Genomic DNA, 19,580 nt, shown 5'->3' with positions numbered 1-19,580 from the left:
ATTCTGTTGTAGCTTAAAATATAAATATTAATGCAAATGTAGGTTATGGAGTAACATAAATTTTTAAAAAAGATGTCTATTATTTTTAATTATTTTGTTTGTATTAAAATATGTAGCAGACATTTGCAGAAATATGGATAGGCTCAAGTTCCAATAGCTCATTTGTAAACCAGTTGGCTTTGGCGAAAATGCACTGTGAGTTTGTTACACAGGTTCCCAGCTGGCCCTCTGAAATTAGTTTGGCCCTGTGTAGTTAGCTCAATAGAATATCACGTAGGTTTTTCTTCCCATGGGAAAGTATGCTTGAATCTCAACATTGAGAGTACTTTTCTCCTTTTCCTCTGCAACTCCGTTCCCTGAAAGAGACTTCTAGCTGGAATGCTTTACCTCAGTGCCCAAAGGAGACTGTGGCAAGAGGGCTAAATCCTTAGGGCCATGGCTGTTGCTATCAGGGCCTTTTCTGAGTCCTTTGGGGGCAGCTTGTATATAGAAAACTGTAAGCCTTACTAAAAACGTTCACTTTCTTTCTGATCCCGCTTAATTAACATTTTCTAAATTTATAGGCAATATTTGAATATTAAGCCCTTCTTTCTCCCTTCTCCCCAACATTCTTTCCATCCACCAAAAATGAAAGGTGGGACAGCTGTGGAACTGAATTGCAAACATTGCGGGAATTCACTTAACCATTTTATCTGGGAAAAAGCCAAAGGTTTTTTTTTTTTTTTTCTATCATGAGTAAGCAGAAGTATCCCCAACTCCCACCCCTTTGGGCATACCAGTAGGAAAGCTAAAACTTGAGGCCAATTGGCCATCTCGGAGCTTGTTTGACAAAATAATGGTTAATTCTTTTCCCATTAGTCATTTGCCCATGGTGTAAACAGCCATAGGATGAACTGATTTTTGAGCAGACAGTAGAAAGAAGGCAACACTCCTATTGTTATAAATGTTTAGTTTTCATCTCCTGAAAGAATGTTAAGAAAAATTAGGCCAGATATATTGATGGATGGAAATTACAAGTTAGGATAGGTCTAGTGTGGGTGTGGGAGTGCGTGCGCGCGTGTGTTTTCCCCGTCTAGGGTATAAGGCATACTGCTTTCAGATTCTACTAATTTTGGTTTTCATCTGCCAGATTTTTTTGATATTACTTAATTTTTAGTTCCTTTTCTACAAGAGATTAGCAGAACAGACAGAACTTTTTTTTTTTTTAAGAGATGGGGTTTCACCATGTTGGTCAGGCTGGTCTGGAACTCCTCACCTCGTGATCTCCCTGCCTTGGCCTCCCAAAGTGCTAGGATTACAGGCATGAATCACCGCGGCTGGCCCAGACAGAACTTTAAAGCTAAAAAAGTTTTTTTCTCTGTAAATATACTAGTGATTGTTTCTGTCATAGCTCACTAGGAGCACCATTTTCTCACTTTGGTAGTTGGGAACATTCAGAAATTCCAAACCACACACAGAGAAACATGGATTTAAGAATAAATAAATTTAGTGTTTTCAATTTGGAAACAAAACTTACTCAACTTTTTCTAATAGTTGGGTATGAAACTATAGTGAATTATAAGGCAGCAAAGTATGGTTTCTGGGGAGGAACAATTGTATTTATTCGTTATAAATTTATAGTTAAACTTATTCAACCTTTTCTAATAGTTGGGTATGAAACTATAGTGTATTATAAGGCAGTACAGCTTCTGGGGAGGAACAATTATTTGTTATAAATTTATAGTTAAACATTTTTTTTTTTTTTGAGACGGAGTTTCGCTTTTGTTACCCAGGCTGGAGTGCAATGGTGCGATCTCGGCTCACTGCAACCTCCGCCTCCTGGGTTCAGGCAATTCTCCTGCCTCAGCCTCCTGAGTAGCTGGGATTACAGGCACGCGCCACCATGCCCAGCTAATTTTTTGTATTTTTAGTAGAGACGGGGTTTCACCACGTTGACCAGGATGGTCTCGATCTCTTGAGCTCGTGATCCACCCGCCTCGGCCTCCCAAAGTGCTGGGATTACAGGCGTGAGCCACCGCGCCCGGCCTTTATAGTTAAACATTTTGAGGAAAAACATTTAGTATAAGGAGATGTGAAGAAATGTAAACTTTGGGGTATCTTTGTATTTTGAAAGAGTGACTTAAGATTGTTTTATTTTTACTTTCTATGATTTTTCCTACAATTAATCTATCTTTTTAGAGAGACAGTAAGACACAGGTTTCATATTTGTATCTTTTTTTGTTTGTTTTTGAGACAGAGTCTCACTCGGCCACCAGGCTGGAGTATAGTGGTGTGATCTCAGGTCACTGCAGCCTCCACCTCCTGGGTTCAAGTGATTCTCCTGCCTCAGCCTCCCGAGTAATTGGAACTACAGGCATGCACCACCATGCCCAGCTAATTTTTGTGTTTTTAGTAGAGTTGTGGTTTCACCATGTTGGCCAGGATGGTCTCGATCTCTTGACCTCGTGATCCGCCTGCCTTGGCCGCCTCCCAAAGTGCTGGGATTACAATTTTTCCTTTTTTGTGCTGACAGGCTCTCTGTTCCTATTCCCTAGTCAGTTGTCTTTTATGTTAAATAGTGACATGTCTGTTGAAGTTTTTATTATTGTTCTAGAGATTTTTATGGAACCAACTGTATTTTTTACAATAATCCTAAATAGTGTTTTCTAGTGTAAACTGATAACATTTTCTCACTGAAGGAAGACACCAAAAAACATACAGGTATAATCCAAAATTGTAAAACACTTTAAAAAATTAATTATAATTATTTTGCTTGGAGAGCAAGCTAGGGGAGCTGTTTTCAGAATTTTGTTACTGTCACTGTTGAATGTGCCTTGATTTAATATATTATGAAAGCAATTACTGACCTGTGTTTACTAGTAGCTATTTTGCTTTACTGTTGGAAGAAAATGGTGTTGGAGGTGATAGATTTGTACATGACATGTATGAGGGAGAAGAGCTTGATGACCTTTTGTTCGGGTTATTGGTTAGAGAATAAAATAATTTTTCATTTAGAGATCAGCAAACTATGGCCCATCTAGGTTTTTGTATGCCCCATGAGCTAAGAATAATTTTTACATTTTTAATGCTTGAAAAAAATCAAAGAAGTAATATTTTGTGATGTGTGAGAATTATATAAAATTCAGATTTGTGTCTATAAGGTTTCATTGGAACATAGCATGTTCATTTGTTTACATATCTATGGCTTCTTTTACACTGTAACAGCACAGTTGAGTAGTTACAACAGATCGTCTACCAACTGATATATATGTTGTTTGTCCCTAAGAAAAAAGTTTGCTGACTCCTGACTGTGTAGCCAAACTGCTCTCTAATGTCTCATTTTGTGCCTTAGTTTCCCTGTCTTGAAAATGGGAAGAATAATAGAGCCATGAAGTGATTGGGAGGGCTAAATGAGTTAGTATATTTAAAGCACTTAAAAATGTACCTTGCGGCCGGGCGCGGTGGCTCAAGCCTGTAATCCCAGCACTTTGGGAGGCCGAGGCGGGTGGATCACGAGGTCAAGAGATCGAGACCATCCTGGTCAACATGGTGAAACCCCGTCTCTACTAAAACTACAAAAAATTAGCTGGGCATGGTGGCGCGTGCCTGTAATCCCAGCGACTCAGGAGGCTGAGGCAGGAGAATTGCCTGAACCCAGGAGGCGGAGGTTGCGGTGAGCCGAGATCGCGCCATTGCACTCCAGCCTGGGTAACAAGAGCGAAACTCCGTCTCAAAAAAAAGAAAAAAAAAAAAAGTACCTTGCATATTATAATCACTAAGTATTAGAAGCTAGTTGACATTAAGTATTAGATTTAGTTGATAATCACTTTGTTACGTAGAGTGGAAAAGATGCATTGAAATCCATTCTGATGGAGAACAGGTACAAGTATATTAAGGAGGCAATCTTTGGCTACAGTGTACTTCCAGATCTTCAGCCAGTGGTGAAGGAGATAGTGAAAGTTATGAATCCAAAACAAAGCCGTTACATTGCTGCACAAGGAAAGTAGTATTATGTAAAAGGTTGCATTTTTACCATGCAGAGTGCTAGTCATAGGGGAAAATTATTCACTTGAGTTTTTAAATGAAATAATAAGGTTACTTCATGACTGTGATAATTCTTGTGTGACCATTTCCATGATGCCAAGTGACCTTTTTCAAGAGTCCTATTAGAATTGTATTTGGCGTCTTGAATAGCTTGAACTTATCACTCCTGGATGAAATTGCACAATTTTTGGTGTTAAGGATAAGCTGTCAGAATTTAAGAAGACTAAACTGTGGGGTAAATGGCTTGGTCTCCCAGCTTGTTTCTCAACATTTGGTTTTCTTTCCTTACTGGAGAGAAAACAGTGAAATATTTATCCATCCAGCTTTAAAAAAAATTGTGGTAAAAAACATATAAAATTTATCTTAATCATTAAATTTTTTTTTTTTTTTTTTTTTTTTTCTCCAGAGACAGAGTCTCACTATGTTGCCTAGGCTGGACTTGAACTCCTGGGCTAATTGATTCTCCCCCCTTGGCCTCCTGAATAGCTGGGATTACAGTCATACCCACTGGGTACAGCCATCTTAACCATTTCTAAGTGTATTCTTCAGTAGTGTCAGTATTAAGAATATTCACATTGAATTTACACAAGTCTCTAGGAAGTTCCAAACTTTATCACATCTTCCTGCTTCCTTGGACTTGAAAAAAAAAAACAACAACATTAAAGTGGTCAAATTTATAGAAACACAAAGTAAGTGGTTGCTGGGGTATAGGATAAAGGAAGTTTTAATAGATACAGAGTTGAATTTTGCGCAGTGCAAAAGTTCTGCAGATATGTTGCATGACAGTGTGAATCACAATTACAGGAAGGCTTTATGATCCATTATTATATGCTGGTAGTATTGTCGGTTGCTTTGGAATCAGCTGATAGTCCAATGAAGTAATGCAAGTAGAGTAGAGAATAAGTTAAAGTCACCGGACAGACCAGTGTGTGTCTATGCACCTTTATCCCCTTTGGGAAAAGTAAAACTGTTACAGCACTGTTGTCCTTTGTCACCCAGAAACCTCAAGAGTAACCACTGACAGGGCTTTTGCATTTAAATCAGATAGTAGAAAATAAATGGGTAACTTTTGTAATTTGAATAGAAAATATAAGTATTATTCATTAGGTATTGGTTTCTAGTATGTAATGGTCACTTAAATTTTTATTTTAAGTCTTTTTACTGTTCAGTGCTCTTAAGAAAGAAATTCTGGGCTGAGCATAGTGTCGAACGCCTGTAATCCCAGCACTTGGTGAGGTTGAGGTGGGAGAATCACTTGAGGCCAAGAGTTTGAGAACAGCCTGGGCAACATAGACACTGTCCCTATGTTTAAAAGAAAGTTCTTTACTTAATATGTAAATCTTGCACATTTCAGTGTGTTTTTTGGCATCCAGTTGGCCACTGCTCTTAGCAATATAGTAGTAGGGGCAGAGAGTTCATTTAGATCTGTTTTAAGCATTCACAGTCTTTGACTCTTTTTGTAGAGGCAGATCCTGTAAACCATTCACTGTTTTATCTTTTCCCATTTGGAAGAGAGCCATTAATATTTTCAATGAATTTGTCTAACACTTAGTAATAATGTTGGGGCTGTTGCCTTTCTGTCCACTTAATATCAGTATTTTTTATCTTAATGTGGACTACAGTGAATTACAATGGTACTCTTATTTTTCATTGACATTTTGCATTTGAAAATGGCATTGGCAATGTGGTGTATAGCAAAATGGGCACTGAAATAGGCATAAGAAACCTCATTTAATATTGGTATTAAATGGGTGATCTTGGCTAAGTCATTCAAATTTCTGTCTGGAAATGACGGTATTGAAGTAAATAATTTCGAAGAATTCTGGTTTTTATAGCACAGATTTCAGATGGAAGCCAGTGTCACACAGAATTTTTGTAAATCCTCTGAGATGTGTATGTGTTTATATGTATCAAAACAATTTGTGTTGTGTGTTTGAGAGTGACCATTTTGCTCAGAAAAGGTTATTGTGAGCACTTTTGTTTTTCATAATGAATATTAGATTTCTTAAAGCTATAAATTAAAGGCCGGGCGTGGTGGCTCAAGCCTGTAATCCCAGCACTTTGGGAGGCCGAGGCGGGTGGATCACGAGGTCAAGAGATCGAGACCATCCTGGTCAACATGGTGAAACCCCGTCTCTACTAAAAATACAAAAAATCAGCTGGGCATGGTGGTGCGTGCCTGTAGTCCCAGTTACTCCGGAGGCTGAGGCAGGAGAATTGCCTGAACCCAGGAGGTGGAGGTTGCGGTGAGCCGAGATCGCGCCATTGCACTCCAGCCTGGGTAACAAGAGTGAAACTCCGTCTCAAAAAAAAAAAAAAAAGCTATAAATTAAACAACTAAGAATTTAAAACTCAACTCTACATATCTAACATATTTTAACAATAATTTAAAAAGGTGTTTTTTTAAGTAGCTTAAGACCCCATCAAATTTCATTTGTAAATTTAGTATTCATTTTTAAGGATTTAAATTATCTGACAAATGTTTGCAAGTTGAGAGGCTACAGAAAAAACAAACTGAGTTCTCCTACGGTACTATCACAGCATGGAACACTTCTGACAGCAGATGTGTGGGGGTGTTCTTAAACATTCAGCAGTCAACCAGTTCTGCAGCAGGTGCTTCAGCAGACACCAGCTGGGTATCCTTCAATTCGATTCTGACACTGTCTACCTGGAGATACTATTAATACAAAGGATACAAATGCAAAATTGCATGAGACAAAGTATGTGGGAAGGGCCCTGGAGCTTCATGGGCATACCATACTCCAGAAATCTCCCTGTGTTAGGTATCATGAAGCTCCTGAACCCAGGCCTTTTGGGTTTTTATAAAAGCTTCATTATGTAGTCATGATTGATTACATAATTTCTTGACTATTGGTGATTGATATGATTTGATTTTGTATCCCCACCCAAATCTCACCTTGAATTGTAATAATCCCCACATGTCAACTGCAGGTCCAGGTGAAGATAATTGAATCATGGGAGTGGTTTCCTCCATGCTGTTCTTGAGATAGTGAGAGAGTTCTCACCAGATTTAATGGTTTTATAAGGGGCTTCCCCCTTCACTGGGTACTCATTTCTCTCTCCTGCTGCCCTGTGAAGAGGTGCATTTGGCCATGATTGTAAGTTTCCTGAGGCCTCCCCCCTATGCAGAACTGTGAGCCAATTAAACCTCTTTTCTTTATAAATTACCCAGTCTCAGGTATTTTTCATAGCAGCATAAGAACAGACTAATACAGTAAATTGGTACCAGGTAGTGGAATGCTGATGTAAAGATACCCTAAAATGTGGAAGTGACTTTGGAACTGGGTAACAGGCAGAGGTTGGAACAGTCTGGAGGGCTCAGAAGAAAGGAATATATGGGAAAGTTTGGAACTTCTAGAGACTTGTTGAATGGCTTTGACCAAACTGCTTGGTAGTGATATGGACAATAAAGGCTAGGCTGAGGTGGTCTTAGATGGACATGAGGGATTTGTTAGGGACTGGAATAAAGGTGACTTTTGCTATGCTTTATTAGCAAAGAGACCGGAGGCATTTTGCCCCTGACCTAGTGAGCTGTGGAACTTTGAACTTGAGAGAGATGATGTAGAGTATCTGGTGGAAGAAATTTCTAAGCAGCAGACTATTCAAGAGGTTACATTGTATAAAAGTTTGGAAAATTTACAGCTTCATGATGCAATAGAAAACAAAACCCCATTTTCTGGGGAAGAATTAAAGAAGGCTGCAGAAATTTGCCTAAGTAACAAGGAGCCAAATCACCAAGACAATGGGGAAAATGTCTCCAGGGCATATCAGAGGTCTCCAGGGCATATCTGAGGTCTTCCTCACAAGCCCAGAGGCCTAGGAGGAAAAAGTGGTTTCTTGGGTGGGGCCCAGCGCCTTGCTACTTTGTGCGGTCTCTAGACTTGGTACCCTGCATCCCAGCTGTGGTTAAAAGGGGCCAATGTACATATCAGGCTGTTGCTTCAGAGGATGCTGGCATCAAGCCTTGGTGGCTTACATGTGGGGTTAGGCCTGTGGATGTACAGAAGTCAAGAATTGAGGTTTGGGAACCTTTGCCTAGATTTCAGAGAATGTATGGAAATGCCTGGATGTCCAGGTAGAAGTCTGCTGCAGTGGTGGATCCGTCATGGAAAACCTGTGCTAGGGCACTGTGAAAGGGAAATGTGGGGTTGGAGACCCCTCCTCCTACAGAGTCCCAATTGGACACTGCCTAATGGAGCTGTGAGAAGAGGGCCACTGTCCTCCAGACCCCAGAATGGCAGCTCTGATAGCTTGCACCATGTGCCTGGAAAAGCCACAGACACTCAATGCCAGTCCATGAACCAGTGAGGAGGGGAGCAGTACCCTGCAAAGCCACGGGGTGGAGCTACCCAAGGCCGAGGGAACTCTCCTCTTTGCATCAGTGACCTGGATGTGAGACATAGAGTCAAAGAGATCATTTCAGCGCTTTAAAATTTGACTGCCCTTCTGGATTTTGGACTTGTATGGGGCCTGTAGTCCCTTAGTTTTGGCCAATTTCTCCCATTTGGAATGAATGTATTTACCCAATGCCTGTAGCCCCATTGTAGCCAGGAAGTAACTAACTTGCTTTTGATTTTACAGGGTCATAGGTGGAAGGGACTTGCTTATCTCAGATGAGACTTTGGACTTAGACATTTGAGTTAATGCTGGAATGGGTTAAGACTTTGGGGGACTGTTTGAAGGGCATGATTGTGTTTTGAAATGTGAGGACATGAGATTTGGAAGGGGCCAGGGTGGAATGAAGTGGCTTGGCTCTGTGTCCCCACCCAAATCTCACCTTGAATTGTGATAATCCCCATGTGTCCAGGGTAGGACCAGGTGGAGATAATTGAATCATGGGGCATTTCTCCCATTCGGTTCTCATGATAATCAGTGAGTTCTCATGAGCTCTGATGGTTTTATAAGGGAGTTCCCCCTTCACTTGGTATTCATTTCTCTTCCTTGCTGCCCTGTGAAAGAGGTACCTTCCGCCATGGTTGTAAGTTTCCTCAGGCCTCCCCAGCCATGTGGAACTGTCAGTCAATTAAACCTCTTTTCTTTATAAATTACCCAGTCTTGGGTATTTCTTCATAACAGCGTGAGAAAGGACTAATACAGTGATCAATTCATCCTACAGCCCCTCTTCCCTTCTTGGAGGTTGAGGGTTGGCTCCCCTGGAAACCAGTCCTGCTCCTCAGGCTATCCAGGAGCCTCCAGGCACCAGTCAACCTAATATCAAACAAAAATGACCAGTTTGGAGATTCCAGGGATTTTAAGAGTATTAAGCCAGAAAACTGGGATGAAGACCAAATATATATTACACAATATCATACAAGTACTCAACTCTTCCAAATATGATAATTATGGATTTTGTAAACTTCTAAATATATTTCTCAACTTAAAATTATAAGCCCAAACCAGTTATTCAGTAACATTTTAAATTGGAATTGCAAGTTTAATTTTTTAGATACATTAATATGCAGGACTTCTTAATCCAAGTATTTGAAAATATCAAATATTTAATATATGCCTATTATGTCCACACTCAAAACAAAAGTATTAAATTGTGGATTTTATGTTTTCTCCTCTCAATTACAACTCACCATCTTTCCCTCTCAAGAACTTTTTTTTTTTTTTTTTTTTAAGAAACTTAGCTCGTATCTGTATTCTAAACCTGCCTGGCTCAACAAGACCTTTTTATTTTTATCTCAAGTGATTTGAAGTTATTCTTTTTTTTTTTTTTTTGAGACAGAGTCTCACTGTGTCACCTAGGCTGGAGTAGAGTGGCACCATCTGGGTTCACTAGAACCTTCACCTCCCAGGTTCAAGCGATTCTCAGGTTCAAGTGATTCTTCTGCCTCACCCTCTCAAGTAGCTGGGATTACAGGTGTCTGCTACCACGCCCAGCTAGAGGTTACTTTTTTAAAGCCAATTTGGGATCATGTTCTCAGATAACTGAAATGGAATCTTATGAAAAGGTGGGGTCTAGAGCTATAGATTTCAGGGTGATTTTTCTCCTGAAAGTGGGATAAGTTGAGGCTAGTTGTGTTACCTCTGCTAATAGTGACTCTAGGCCTTCCCTTTCCAGTGAGCTGGTCTCCAAGCCTGCCACCCATGGACTCAAGTTCCCCATCACTGAATCTTCCTGTATGATGGGCCTTCAGCCCCACACCCAGGATGTTTGGCTGACTTATTTCATTTAATCTGTTACTTGATTCTGTTCTGTGTTCTTTTATTCTTTTTGTTTGGCAGGCTACAATTTTTAAGTATTTTAAATGTTTATTTTAAAATAAAACCCGAGGCCGGGCGCGGTGGCTCAAGCCTGTAGTCCCAGCACTTTGGGAGGCCGAGGCGGGTGGATCACGAGGTCAAGAGATCGAGACCATCCTGGTCAACATGGTGAAACCCCGTCTCTACTAAAAATACAAAAAATTAGCTGGGCGTGGTGGTGCGTGCCTGTAATCCCAGCTACTCAGGAGGCTGAGGCAGGAGAATTGCCTGAACCCAGGAGGTGGAGGTTGCGGTGAGCCGAGATCGCGCCATTGCACTCTAGCCTGGGTAACATGAGTGAAACTCCGTCTCAAAAAAAAATAAAAAATAAAAATAAAATAAAATAAAACCCACTTAGATTTCGCATGTCTTCCATATCTTACTTGGTTTTATGGTCACAGTTCTAAGGTTATTCTCATGACAGTTTTAACTTCCAATTTTCTGGTATACAAAGAATGTGTCCTAAAAATTGGTTACACAGAGCCCATAAACAGGGAGTATATTTGGATCACAACGTTTATTTTTGTCACATATACTGTAGTGTGATATGTTTGTTCTCCAGTTGTATGATAAGGCTTTTGGTATGGACTGTATACCCATGCTTTCCAGTGGAAATGTAATGCAGACAAGCCATATATATAATTTAACATTTTCTAGTAGCCACTTTTTTTTTTTTTTTAACCTGGCAACTTTCATTTAACCTAGTAGCCACATTAAGTAAAAAGCATGTGAAATTAATTTTAATAATGTTTTATTTGACCCAACATAATCTGTTATTTCAACATGTAATCAACAGAAAAATTGAGATATTTTATGTTCTTTTTAAAGATATTGAATCTTTGAAATGCAGTGTTATTCTCACCTTATATCTCAGTGCAGTCTAGGCATATCTCTAGTACTCAGAAGCCACATGTAGCCAGTGTCTTTTGCATTGGGCAGTGCAGTTATATAAGTACTTTTGTAGCTTAGTGCTAGTAACATAGTTGTTGCTTTATGTGTAAATGTGTTTATTATTTTAGATACAGATTTCTCTAATTGAATACAATAAAAATATTTTAAAATGTATTTCCTTATTTTCTTTCTCTTAAAGGCCCTTCCTTCTTCCATGATTATAGTAGCAGTTTATTGTCCTGTGATAGCTGCTGTTTTTGTTGTTCTGAAGATGGTCAACTATCGACTACACAGAGCACTTGATGCTGGAGAAATTGTAGATAGGACTGCAAATGAGTTCACGGATCAGCGAGGCAAAGCTGAACAAGTCAACTGTTCAACCAGGAGAAAAGATAGCAACGGACCGAGGTAAGGAAACCTATATCACTCAGATTGTAATGATTTAGATCGTGGTATCTGTATAATGATGTGATTATTATGTTATACTTTTTTTTTTAAATATGGTTTTAAGTCAGTGTTAGATCTTAACACTGTGGATACAATGACAGGTACAGATTGTAATAGAACAGAGCTAAGCTAACTGGCATGTTCGGGGCATTAAATCAATACAATATTTTTGGCCTCATTGCTAGACAGGTTAGAACAATACACTACTATATGATAGTTCACACTAAAGACCAAAACCAACAGCCTAAAGACATTATTGAGCATGGATAATAAATCTCAGTGTTTATTTTTATTTATACATATAAATGTATGTGTGTGTGTGTGTGTGTGTGTGTGTGTGTATACACACACACACACACACACACACACACATATCTTAAGCAGATTGTGATATTTTGCTTGACATTTATAAGTCGTGTGCTTTACTTAATCTATTGTAAATTTCTTTCAATTATGTATTCTTACTTTAGAAACTTAGCTCTTTCTCTCCTAGATCTTTGCAAGACTGATTTCTTAGGATTCAACTGTGATTAGATGTCAACTCCTCCTGGTGGCTTTCCTTTTCCACCCCAGCTGAAGTGATCCCTGTTGCTCACTCACGTTCTGTAGCATGACCTTGGCCTTGCCCCTTTCCACTTTCTCTTTTTGACAGAAGTATGTGCTTTATTCATAGTCAAAAGTTTGTGACCTTACACAAATAATAGGTACCCCTAACATAACTCTAGAAAAAGTTTTTTGGTGAACACTTGACATACCTCAAAACAATTGTAGTACGTAGATGCTGTTATATCCCTGATTTACAAATGTGGAAACCAAGATGAGAAAGATCGAATAATCTAAGCAGTTGTTTCCACTGAGCATAATATGAAATATTTCAGATATCAAGGCATAAATAATATAACAAAAAGTGGGCACAGGTGATATCCAGGGCATTGAAAGCCTTTGTTTATTCTTTTTCAATCACATTTTTTTCCTTATTCTTAACATGAGTACCCTGTTTGTTAATTAAACACATATTTTACCCTTGTAATTTTTGTTTATTGCCTAAATCACTATCTGAAATTTTTTTTTTTTGTTTTTTTTTTGTTTTTTGAGACGGAGTCTCGCTCTTGTTACCCAGGCTGGAGTGCAATGGCACGATCTCGGCTCACCGCAACCTCCGCCTCCTGGGTTCAGGCAATTCTCCTACCTCAGCCTCCTGAGTCGCTGGGATTACAGGCACGCGCCACCACGCCCAGCTAATTTTTTGTAGTTTTAGTAGAGACGGGGTTTCACCATGTTGACCAGGATGGTCTCGATCTCTTGACCTCGTGATCCACCCGCCTCGGCCTCCCAAAGTGCTGGGATTACAGGCTTGAGCCACCGCGCCCGGCCAATTTTCTTAACATTTATTTGCGTTTATAAACTTCTTGAAGGCAAGGACCTTGTTTTTCTTATAAACTATTATATTCCCAGGTCCAAAATCAGTGTCTGGCACTGATAGGAACTCAGCAAATATTTGGAGTAGTGAAAACAGTTGTTCTGTGATACTATGTTTAATGATGCACAGTATCTCATTGTGTGGATGTATTATAATTTATCCCATTTTTAATTATATCAATTACTTTGGAATCTTAATATTAGATAACTGTGATGTTTAAATATTAAATGATTCGATTTTTTTTTTTTTTAATTGAGATAGAGCCTTGCTCTGTCACTCAGGCTGGAGTGCAGTGGCCCAATACTCCAGGTTTATGCAGTTCTCTGCCTTAGCCTCCCAAATAGCTGGGATCACAGGTGTGTGTTACCACGCCTGGCTGATTTTTTATATTTTTACTAGAGATGGGGTTTCAACATCTAGGCCAGGCTGGTCTTGAACTCCTGACCTCATGATCTACCCGCCTTTGGCCTCCCAAAAATGCTGGGATTACAGGCGTGAGCCACCATTCCTGGCCTGAGTGTTTTACCATAGTTTTTCAGAGGTGGAATTACTAGAAATGCTATACACATTTTGAAGTTTTCCAATATTTATTGCCAAATTCCCAAGATTTTACCATTTAATGACTATGACCAGAAATTCAGCTGCCTCTTTTTTTTTTTTTTTGCACTTTTGACAACTCAAGTATTTGGTATTTTGAAAAACTTTGATGTCTCATTGTTTAATATTAACATTTAAACAATTAAATTATTGTTTAATATTTCCATTTTTGAAATACTAGTGAAATGGAGGTATATTTCTTGTTATTGCCATTTATATTTGTTCTGTGAATTGCATATTTTTCTGCTGGTGGATTTTTGTTTTTGCCATTGACTTTGGGATTTTTTTTTTTTAAACAAAGGATATTAGCCCTTTTGTGTCAAATACTCTTCCTTGACTTACAGGATTTTATTTGTCAGTCTCTTTATATCCTGTAATTTATTTTTCTGTCATCTAATTTTGTATGTTTATTATTTCTTCTCTTGATAACATGTTTTCTAAGATTTTCCTTCCCTCAAATTACATAAACAATAAATTAAGGTCTTTGTGTCTATATTCAGTATTTTTATCATTTTACTTTTTACTCTTAAATTGTAGTCAGTTTGAAAACATTAAATGTAATTTGTTTAGGTTTGTTTGTCACAACACCGTTCATTAAGTAATGAATTTTTTCCCTGTAAATTTAAATGGTTTCGTTTTTACGTGATATATTGTATATACTTACGCTAGTTTCTGAACTTGGTTTTCTGCTTCATCTTTCTGCCTTTTTTTGTTTATACCATGTTGTTTTTATCATAGTAGCTTTATAATATGCTTAATACTTAGCACTGTGAGTGACTCCAGTATTTTTCTTTTTTGTTATTATTTTGTTTTTGTGTGTTTTTTTGAGACAGAGTCTTGCTCTGTCAACCAGACTGGAGTGCAGTGGTATAATCTCAGCTCACTGCAACCTCCACCTCCTGGGTTCCAGCAATTCTCCTGCCTCATCCTCCAGAGTAGCTGGGATTACAGGCATGCACCACCACACCTGGCTAACCTTTGTATTTTTAATAGAGATGGGGTTTCATCATGTTGGCCAGGCTGGTCTTGAACTCCTGACCTCAGGTAATCCACTGGCCTTAGCCTCTTGAAGTGCCAGATTTACAGGCATGAGCCACAACACCTGACTCTTTGTGTTATTAATTTGATTATTCTCATGCATGTACGTACTTTTGTGAGATATCTTCATGTGTGCTTATCCTCCAAAAAATTCCATTAGAATTTTATTTTTTTCTTAAATATATATATATATTTTATTGCATTTTAGTTTCTGGGGTACATGTAAAGAACATGCAGGATTGTTGCATAGGTACGTACATGGCAATGTGGTTTGCTGCCTCCATCCCCATCACCTATATCTGGCATTTCTCCCCATGTTATCCCTCCCCAACTCCCTACCCCCAACTGTCCCTTCCCTAGTCCCCTGCCACAAACCTTAGTGTGTGATGCTCCTCTCCCTGTGTCCATGTGTTCTCATTGTTCAACACCCACCAATGAGCGAGAACATGTGGTGTTTGATTTTCTGTTCTTGTGTCAATTTGCTGAAAATGATGGTCTCCAGGTTCATTCATGTCCCTACAAAGGACATGAGCTCATTGTTTTTTATGCCTGAATAGTATTCCACGGTGTATATGTGCCACATTTTTCTTATTGAGTCTATCATCAATGGGTATTTGGGAAACAGTGCTGCAATGAACATACATGTGCATGTGTCCCTATAATAGAACCATTTATAATCCTTTGGATATATACCCAGTAATGGGATGGCTGAGTCAAATGGAATTTGTATTTCTAGTTCCTTGAGGAATTGCCACACTGTCTTCCACAATAGTTGAACTAATTTATACTCCCACCAAGAGTGTAAAAGTGTTCCTATTTCTCTACATCCACTCCAGCATCTGTTGTCTCCAGATTTTTTAGTGATCGCCATTCTAATTAGCATGAGATGGTATCTCAATGGGGTTTTGATTTGCATTTCTCTAATGACCAGTGATGATGAGCATTTTTTCATATGTTTGTTGGCCTCTTATATGTCTTCTTTTGAAAAGTATCTGTTCATATCCTTCGCCCACTTTTGAATGGGTTTGTTTGTGTTTTTCTTGTAAATCTGTTTTAGTTCTTTGTAGATTTTGAATATAAGTCCTTTGTCAGATGGGTAGATTACAAAACTTTTTTCCCATTCTGTCGGTTGGCGATTCACTCTAATGATTGTTTGTTTTGCTGTTCAGAAGCTCTGGAGTTTAATTAGATCCCATTTGTCTATTTTGGCTTTTGTTGCCAATGCTTTTGGTGTTTTAGTCATGAAGGCCTTGCCTATGCCTATGTCCTGAATGGTTTTGCCTGGGTTTTCTTCTAAGGTTTTTATTGTGTTAGGTCTTACGTTTAAGTCTTTAATTCATCTGGAGTTAATTTTAGTGTAAGGTGTCAGGAAGGGGTCCAGTTTCTGCTTTCTGCACATGGCTAGCCAGTTTTCCCAACACCATTTATTAAACAGGGAGTCCTTTCCCCATTGCTTGTTTTTTTCAGGTTTGTCAAAGATCAGATGGTTGTAGATCTGTGGCGTTGCCTCCAAGGCCTCTGTCCTGTTCCATTGGTTTATATCTCTGTTTTGGTACCAGTACCATGCTGTTTTGATTATTGTACCCTTGTAGTATAGTTTGAAGTCAGGTAGTGTGATGCCTCCAGCTTTGTTCCTTTTGCTTAGGATTGTCTTGGCTATGTGGGCTCTCTTTTGATTTCGTATGTGGTTTTTTTCCAGTTCTGTGAAGAAGATCATTTGTAGCTTGATGGGGATAGCATTAAATCTATAAATTACTTTGGGCAGTATGGCCATTTTTGCAATATTGGTTCTTCCTATCTATGAGCATGGAATGTTTCTCCATCTGTTTGTGTCCTCTCTTATTTCGTTGAACAGTGGTTTGTAGTTCTCCTTGAAGAGGTCCTTTACATCCTTTGTTTATTATAGTATTATCTTTGTAGCAATTGTGAATGGCAGTTCATTCTTGATTTGGCTCTCTGTAAGTCTGTTACTAGTGTATAGGATTGTTTGTGATTTTTGCACATCGATTTTTTTATCCTGAGACTTTGCTGAAGTTGCTTATCAGATTAAGGAGATTTTGGGCTGAGACGTTATGGTCTTCTAAGAGACAATTTGACTTCCTCTGTTCCTAATTGAATACCCTTTATTTCTTTTTCTTGCCTGATTGCTCTGGCTAGAACTTGCAATACTATATTGAATAGGAGTGGTGAGAGAGGGCATCCTTGTCTAGTGCCAGATTTCAGAGGGGTTGCTTCCAGTTCTTGCCCATTCAGTATGATATTGGCTGTGGGTTTGTGACAAATAGCTTTTATTATTTTGAGATACATTCCATCGATACCTAGTTTATTGAGAGTTTTTAGCATAAATGTCTGTTGAATTTTGTCGAAGGCCTTCTCTGCGTCTATTGAGATAATCATTTGGTTTTTGTCTTTGGTTCTGTTTATGTGGTGAATTACGTTTATAGACTTGTGTATGTTGAACCAGCCTTGCATCCCGGGATGAAGCCTACTTGATCTTGATGGATAAGATTTTTGATGTGCTGTTGCAATCAGTTTGCCAGTATTTTATTGAAGATTGTTGCATCCATGTTCATCATGGATATTGGCCTGAAGTGTTCTTTTCTTGTTAAGTCTCTGCTGGGTTTTGGTATCAGGATGATGTTGGTCTCATCAAATGATTAGGGAAGGATTCCCTCTTTTTGGATTGTTTGGAATAGTTTCAGAAGGGGTAGTACCAGCTGCTCTTTGTGTGTCTGGTAGAATTTGGCTGTGAATCCATCTGGACCTGGGCTTTTATTGGTAAGCTATTAATTGCTGCCTCAACTTCAACCCTTGTTATTGGTCTATTCAGGGTTTCGACTTCTTCCTGGTTTAAGCTTGGGAGGGTGTAAGTGTCCAGAAATTTATCCTTTTCTTCCTGGTTTACTGGTTTATGTGCATAGAATTGTTCGTAGTAATCTCTCATGGTAGTTTGTATTTCTGTGGAATCTGTGGTGATATCCCCTTTATTGTTTTTTATTGCATCTATTTGATTCTTCTCTCTTATTAATCTGGCTAGTGGTCTGTCTATTTTGTTGATCTTTTCAAAAAACCAGCTCTTGCATTTATTGATTTTTTTGAAGGTTTTTTTGTGTCTCTATCTCCTTCAGTTCTGCTCTGATCTTAGTTATTTCTTGTCTTCTAGCTTTTGAGTTTTTTTGATCTTCCTCCTCTAGCTCTTTCAATTTTGATGGTAGGGTGTCTATTTTAGATCTTTCCTTTCTTCTCAAGTGGGTATTCATTGCTACAAATTTTCTTCTAGACACTGCTTTAAATGTGTCCCAGATATTCTTGTACGTTGTGTCTTCGTTCTCGTCGATTTCGAAGAACATCTTTATTTCTGCCTTCATTTCATTGTTTATCCAGTTAACATTCAAGAGCCAGTTGTTCAGCTTCTATGAAGTTCTGTGGTTCTGAGTTAGTTTCTGAATTCTGAGTTCTAATTTGATTGCACTGTGGTCTGAGAGACTGTTTGTTATGATTTCTGTTCTTTTGCATTTGCTGAGGAGTGATTTACTTCCAATTATGTGGTCAATTTTAGAGTAGGTGTGATGTGGTGCTGAGAAGAGTGTATATTCTGTGGATTTGGGGTGGAGAGTTCTGTAAATGTCTATGAGGTTTGCTTGGTCCAGATCTGAGTTCAAGTCCTGGATATCCTTGTTAAATTTTCTGTCTCATTGATCTGTCTAGTATTGACAGTGGAGTGTTAAAGTCTCCCACTATTATTGTTTGGGAGTCTAAGTCTCTTTGTAGGTCATTAAGAACTTGCTTTATGTACCTGGGTGCTCCTGTATTAGGCGCATATATATTTAGGATCGTTAGCTCTTGTTGCATTGATCCTTTTACCATTATGTAATGCCCTTCTTTGTCTCTTCTGATCTTTGTTGGTTTAAAGTCTATTTTATCAGAGACTAGGATTGCAACTCCTGGTTTTTTTTGCTCTCGATTTGCTTGGTAGATCTTCCTCCATCCCTTTATTTTGAGCCTGTGTGTATCCTAGCATGTGAGATGGGTTTCCTGGATACAGCACACCAATGGGTTTTGACTTTTTTTCCAATTTGCCAGTCTGGTTCTTTTGATTGGGGCATTTAGCTCATTTACATTTAAGGTTAATATTGTTATGTGTGAATTTGATCCTGCCATTTTGATGCTAGCTGTTTGTTTTGCCCATTAGTTGATGCAGTTTCTTCATTGTGTTGATGCTCTTTACCATTTGGTATTTTGGAGTGGCTGGTACTGTTTGTTGCTTTCTGTGTTTAGTGCTTCTTTCAGGAGCTCTTGTAAAGTAGGACAGATGGTAATGAAATCTCTGAGCAATTTTTTGTTTATAAAGGATTTTATTTCTCCTTCGCTTATGAAGCTTAGTTGGGCCGGATATGAAATTCTAGGTTGAAAGTTCTTTTCTTTAAGGATGTTGAATATTGGCCCCTACTCTCTTCTGGCTTGTAGGGTTTCTGCTGAGAGATCAGCTGTGAGTCTGATGGGCTTCCCTTTGTGGATAACCCAACCTTTTTCTCTGGCTGCCCTTAGCATTTTTTTCCTTCATTTCAACCCTTGTGAATCTGACAATTATGTGCTTTGGGGTTGCACTTCTTGAGGAATATCTTTGTGGTGTTCCCTTACTTCCTGGATTTGAATATTGGCCTGCCTTACTAGGTTGGGGAAGTTCTCCTGGATAATATCCTGAAGATTGTTTTCCAGCTTGGATTCATTCTCTTTGTCACATTCAGGTACACCTATCAAACATAAATTAGGTCACATAATCCCATAGTTGTTGGAGGCTTTGTTCATTTCTTCTCACTCTTTTTACTCTAATCTTGCCTTCTCATTTTATTTCATTGAGTTGATTTTCAATCGCTGGTATCCTTTCATCTCC

At 38.7% G+C, this 19,580-nt stretch overlaps 1 protein-coding gene across 8 annotated transcripts in view; it reads left to right on the top strand.

Moving 5' to 3' along the window:
• Positions 1-19,580, top strand: part of PCNX1 (pecanex 1) — a 206,688-nt gene that overhangs the window by 21,142 nt on the left and 165,966 nt on the right. For all 8 annotated transcript variants that reach the window (XM_032245735.1, XM_032245729.1, XM_032245732.1 and 5 more), the window contains exon 2: positions 11,384-11,592. In XM_032245735.1, the coding sequence (XP_032101626.1) occupies positions 11,384-11,592 (209 nt within the window). The remainder of the gene's footprint in view (positions 1-11,383; positions 11,593-19,580) is intronic.

This window comes from Sapajus apella, unplaced genomic scaffold (assembly GCF_009761245.1).
Source record: "Sapajus apella isolate SASKATOON/1434 unplaced genomic scaffold, GSC_monkey_1.0 scaffold59, whole genome shotgun sequence".
Classification (NCBI taxonomy): Eukaryota; Metazoa; Chordata; class Mammalia; order Primates; family Cebidae; genus Sapajus; species Sapajus apella.
This window is presented reverse-complemented; position numbering and strand designations above follow the sequence as displayed.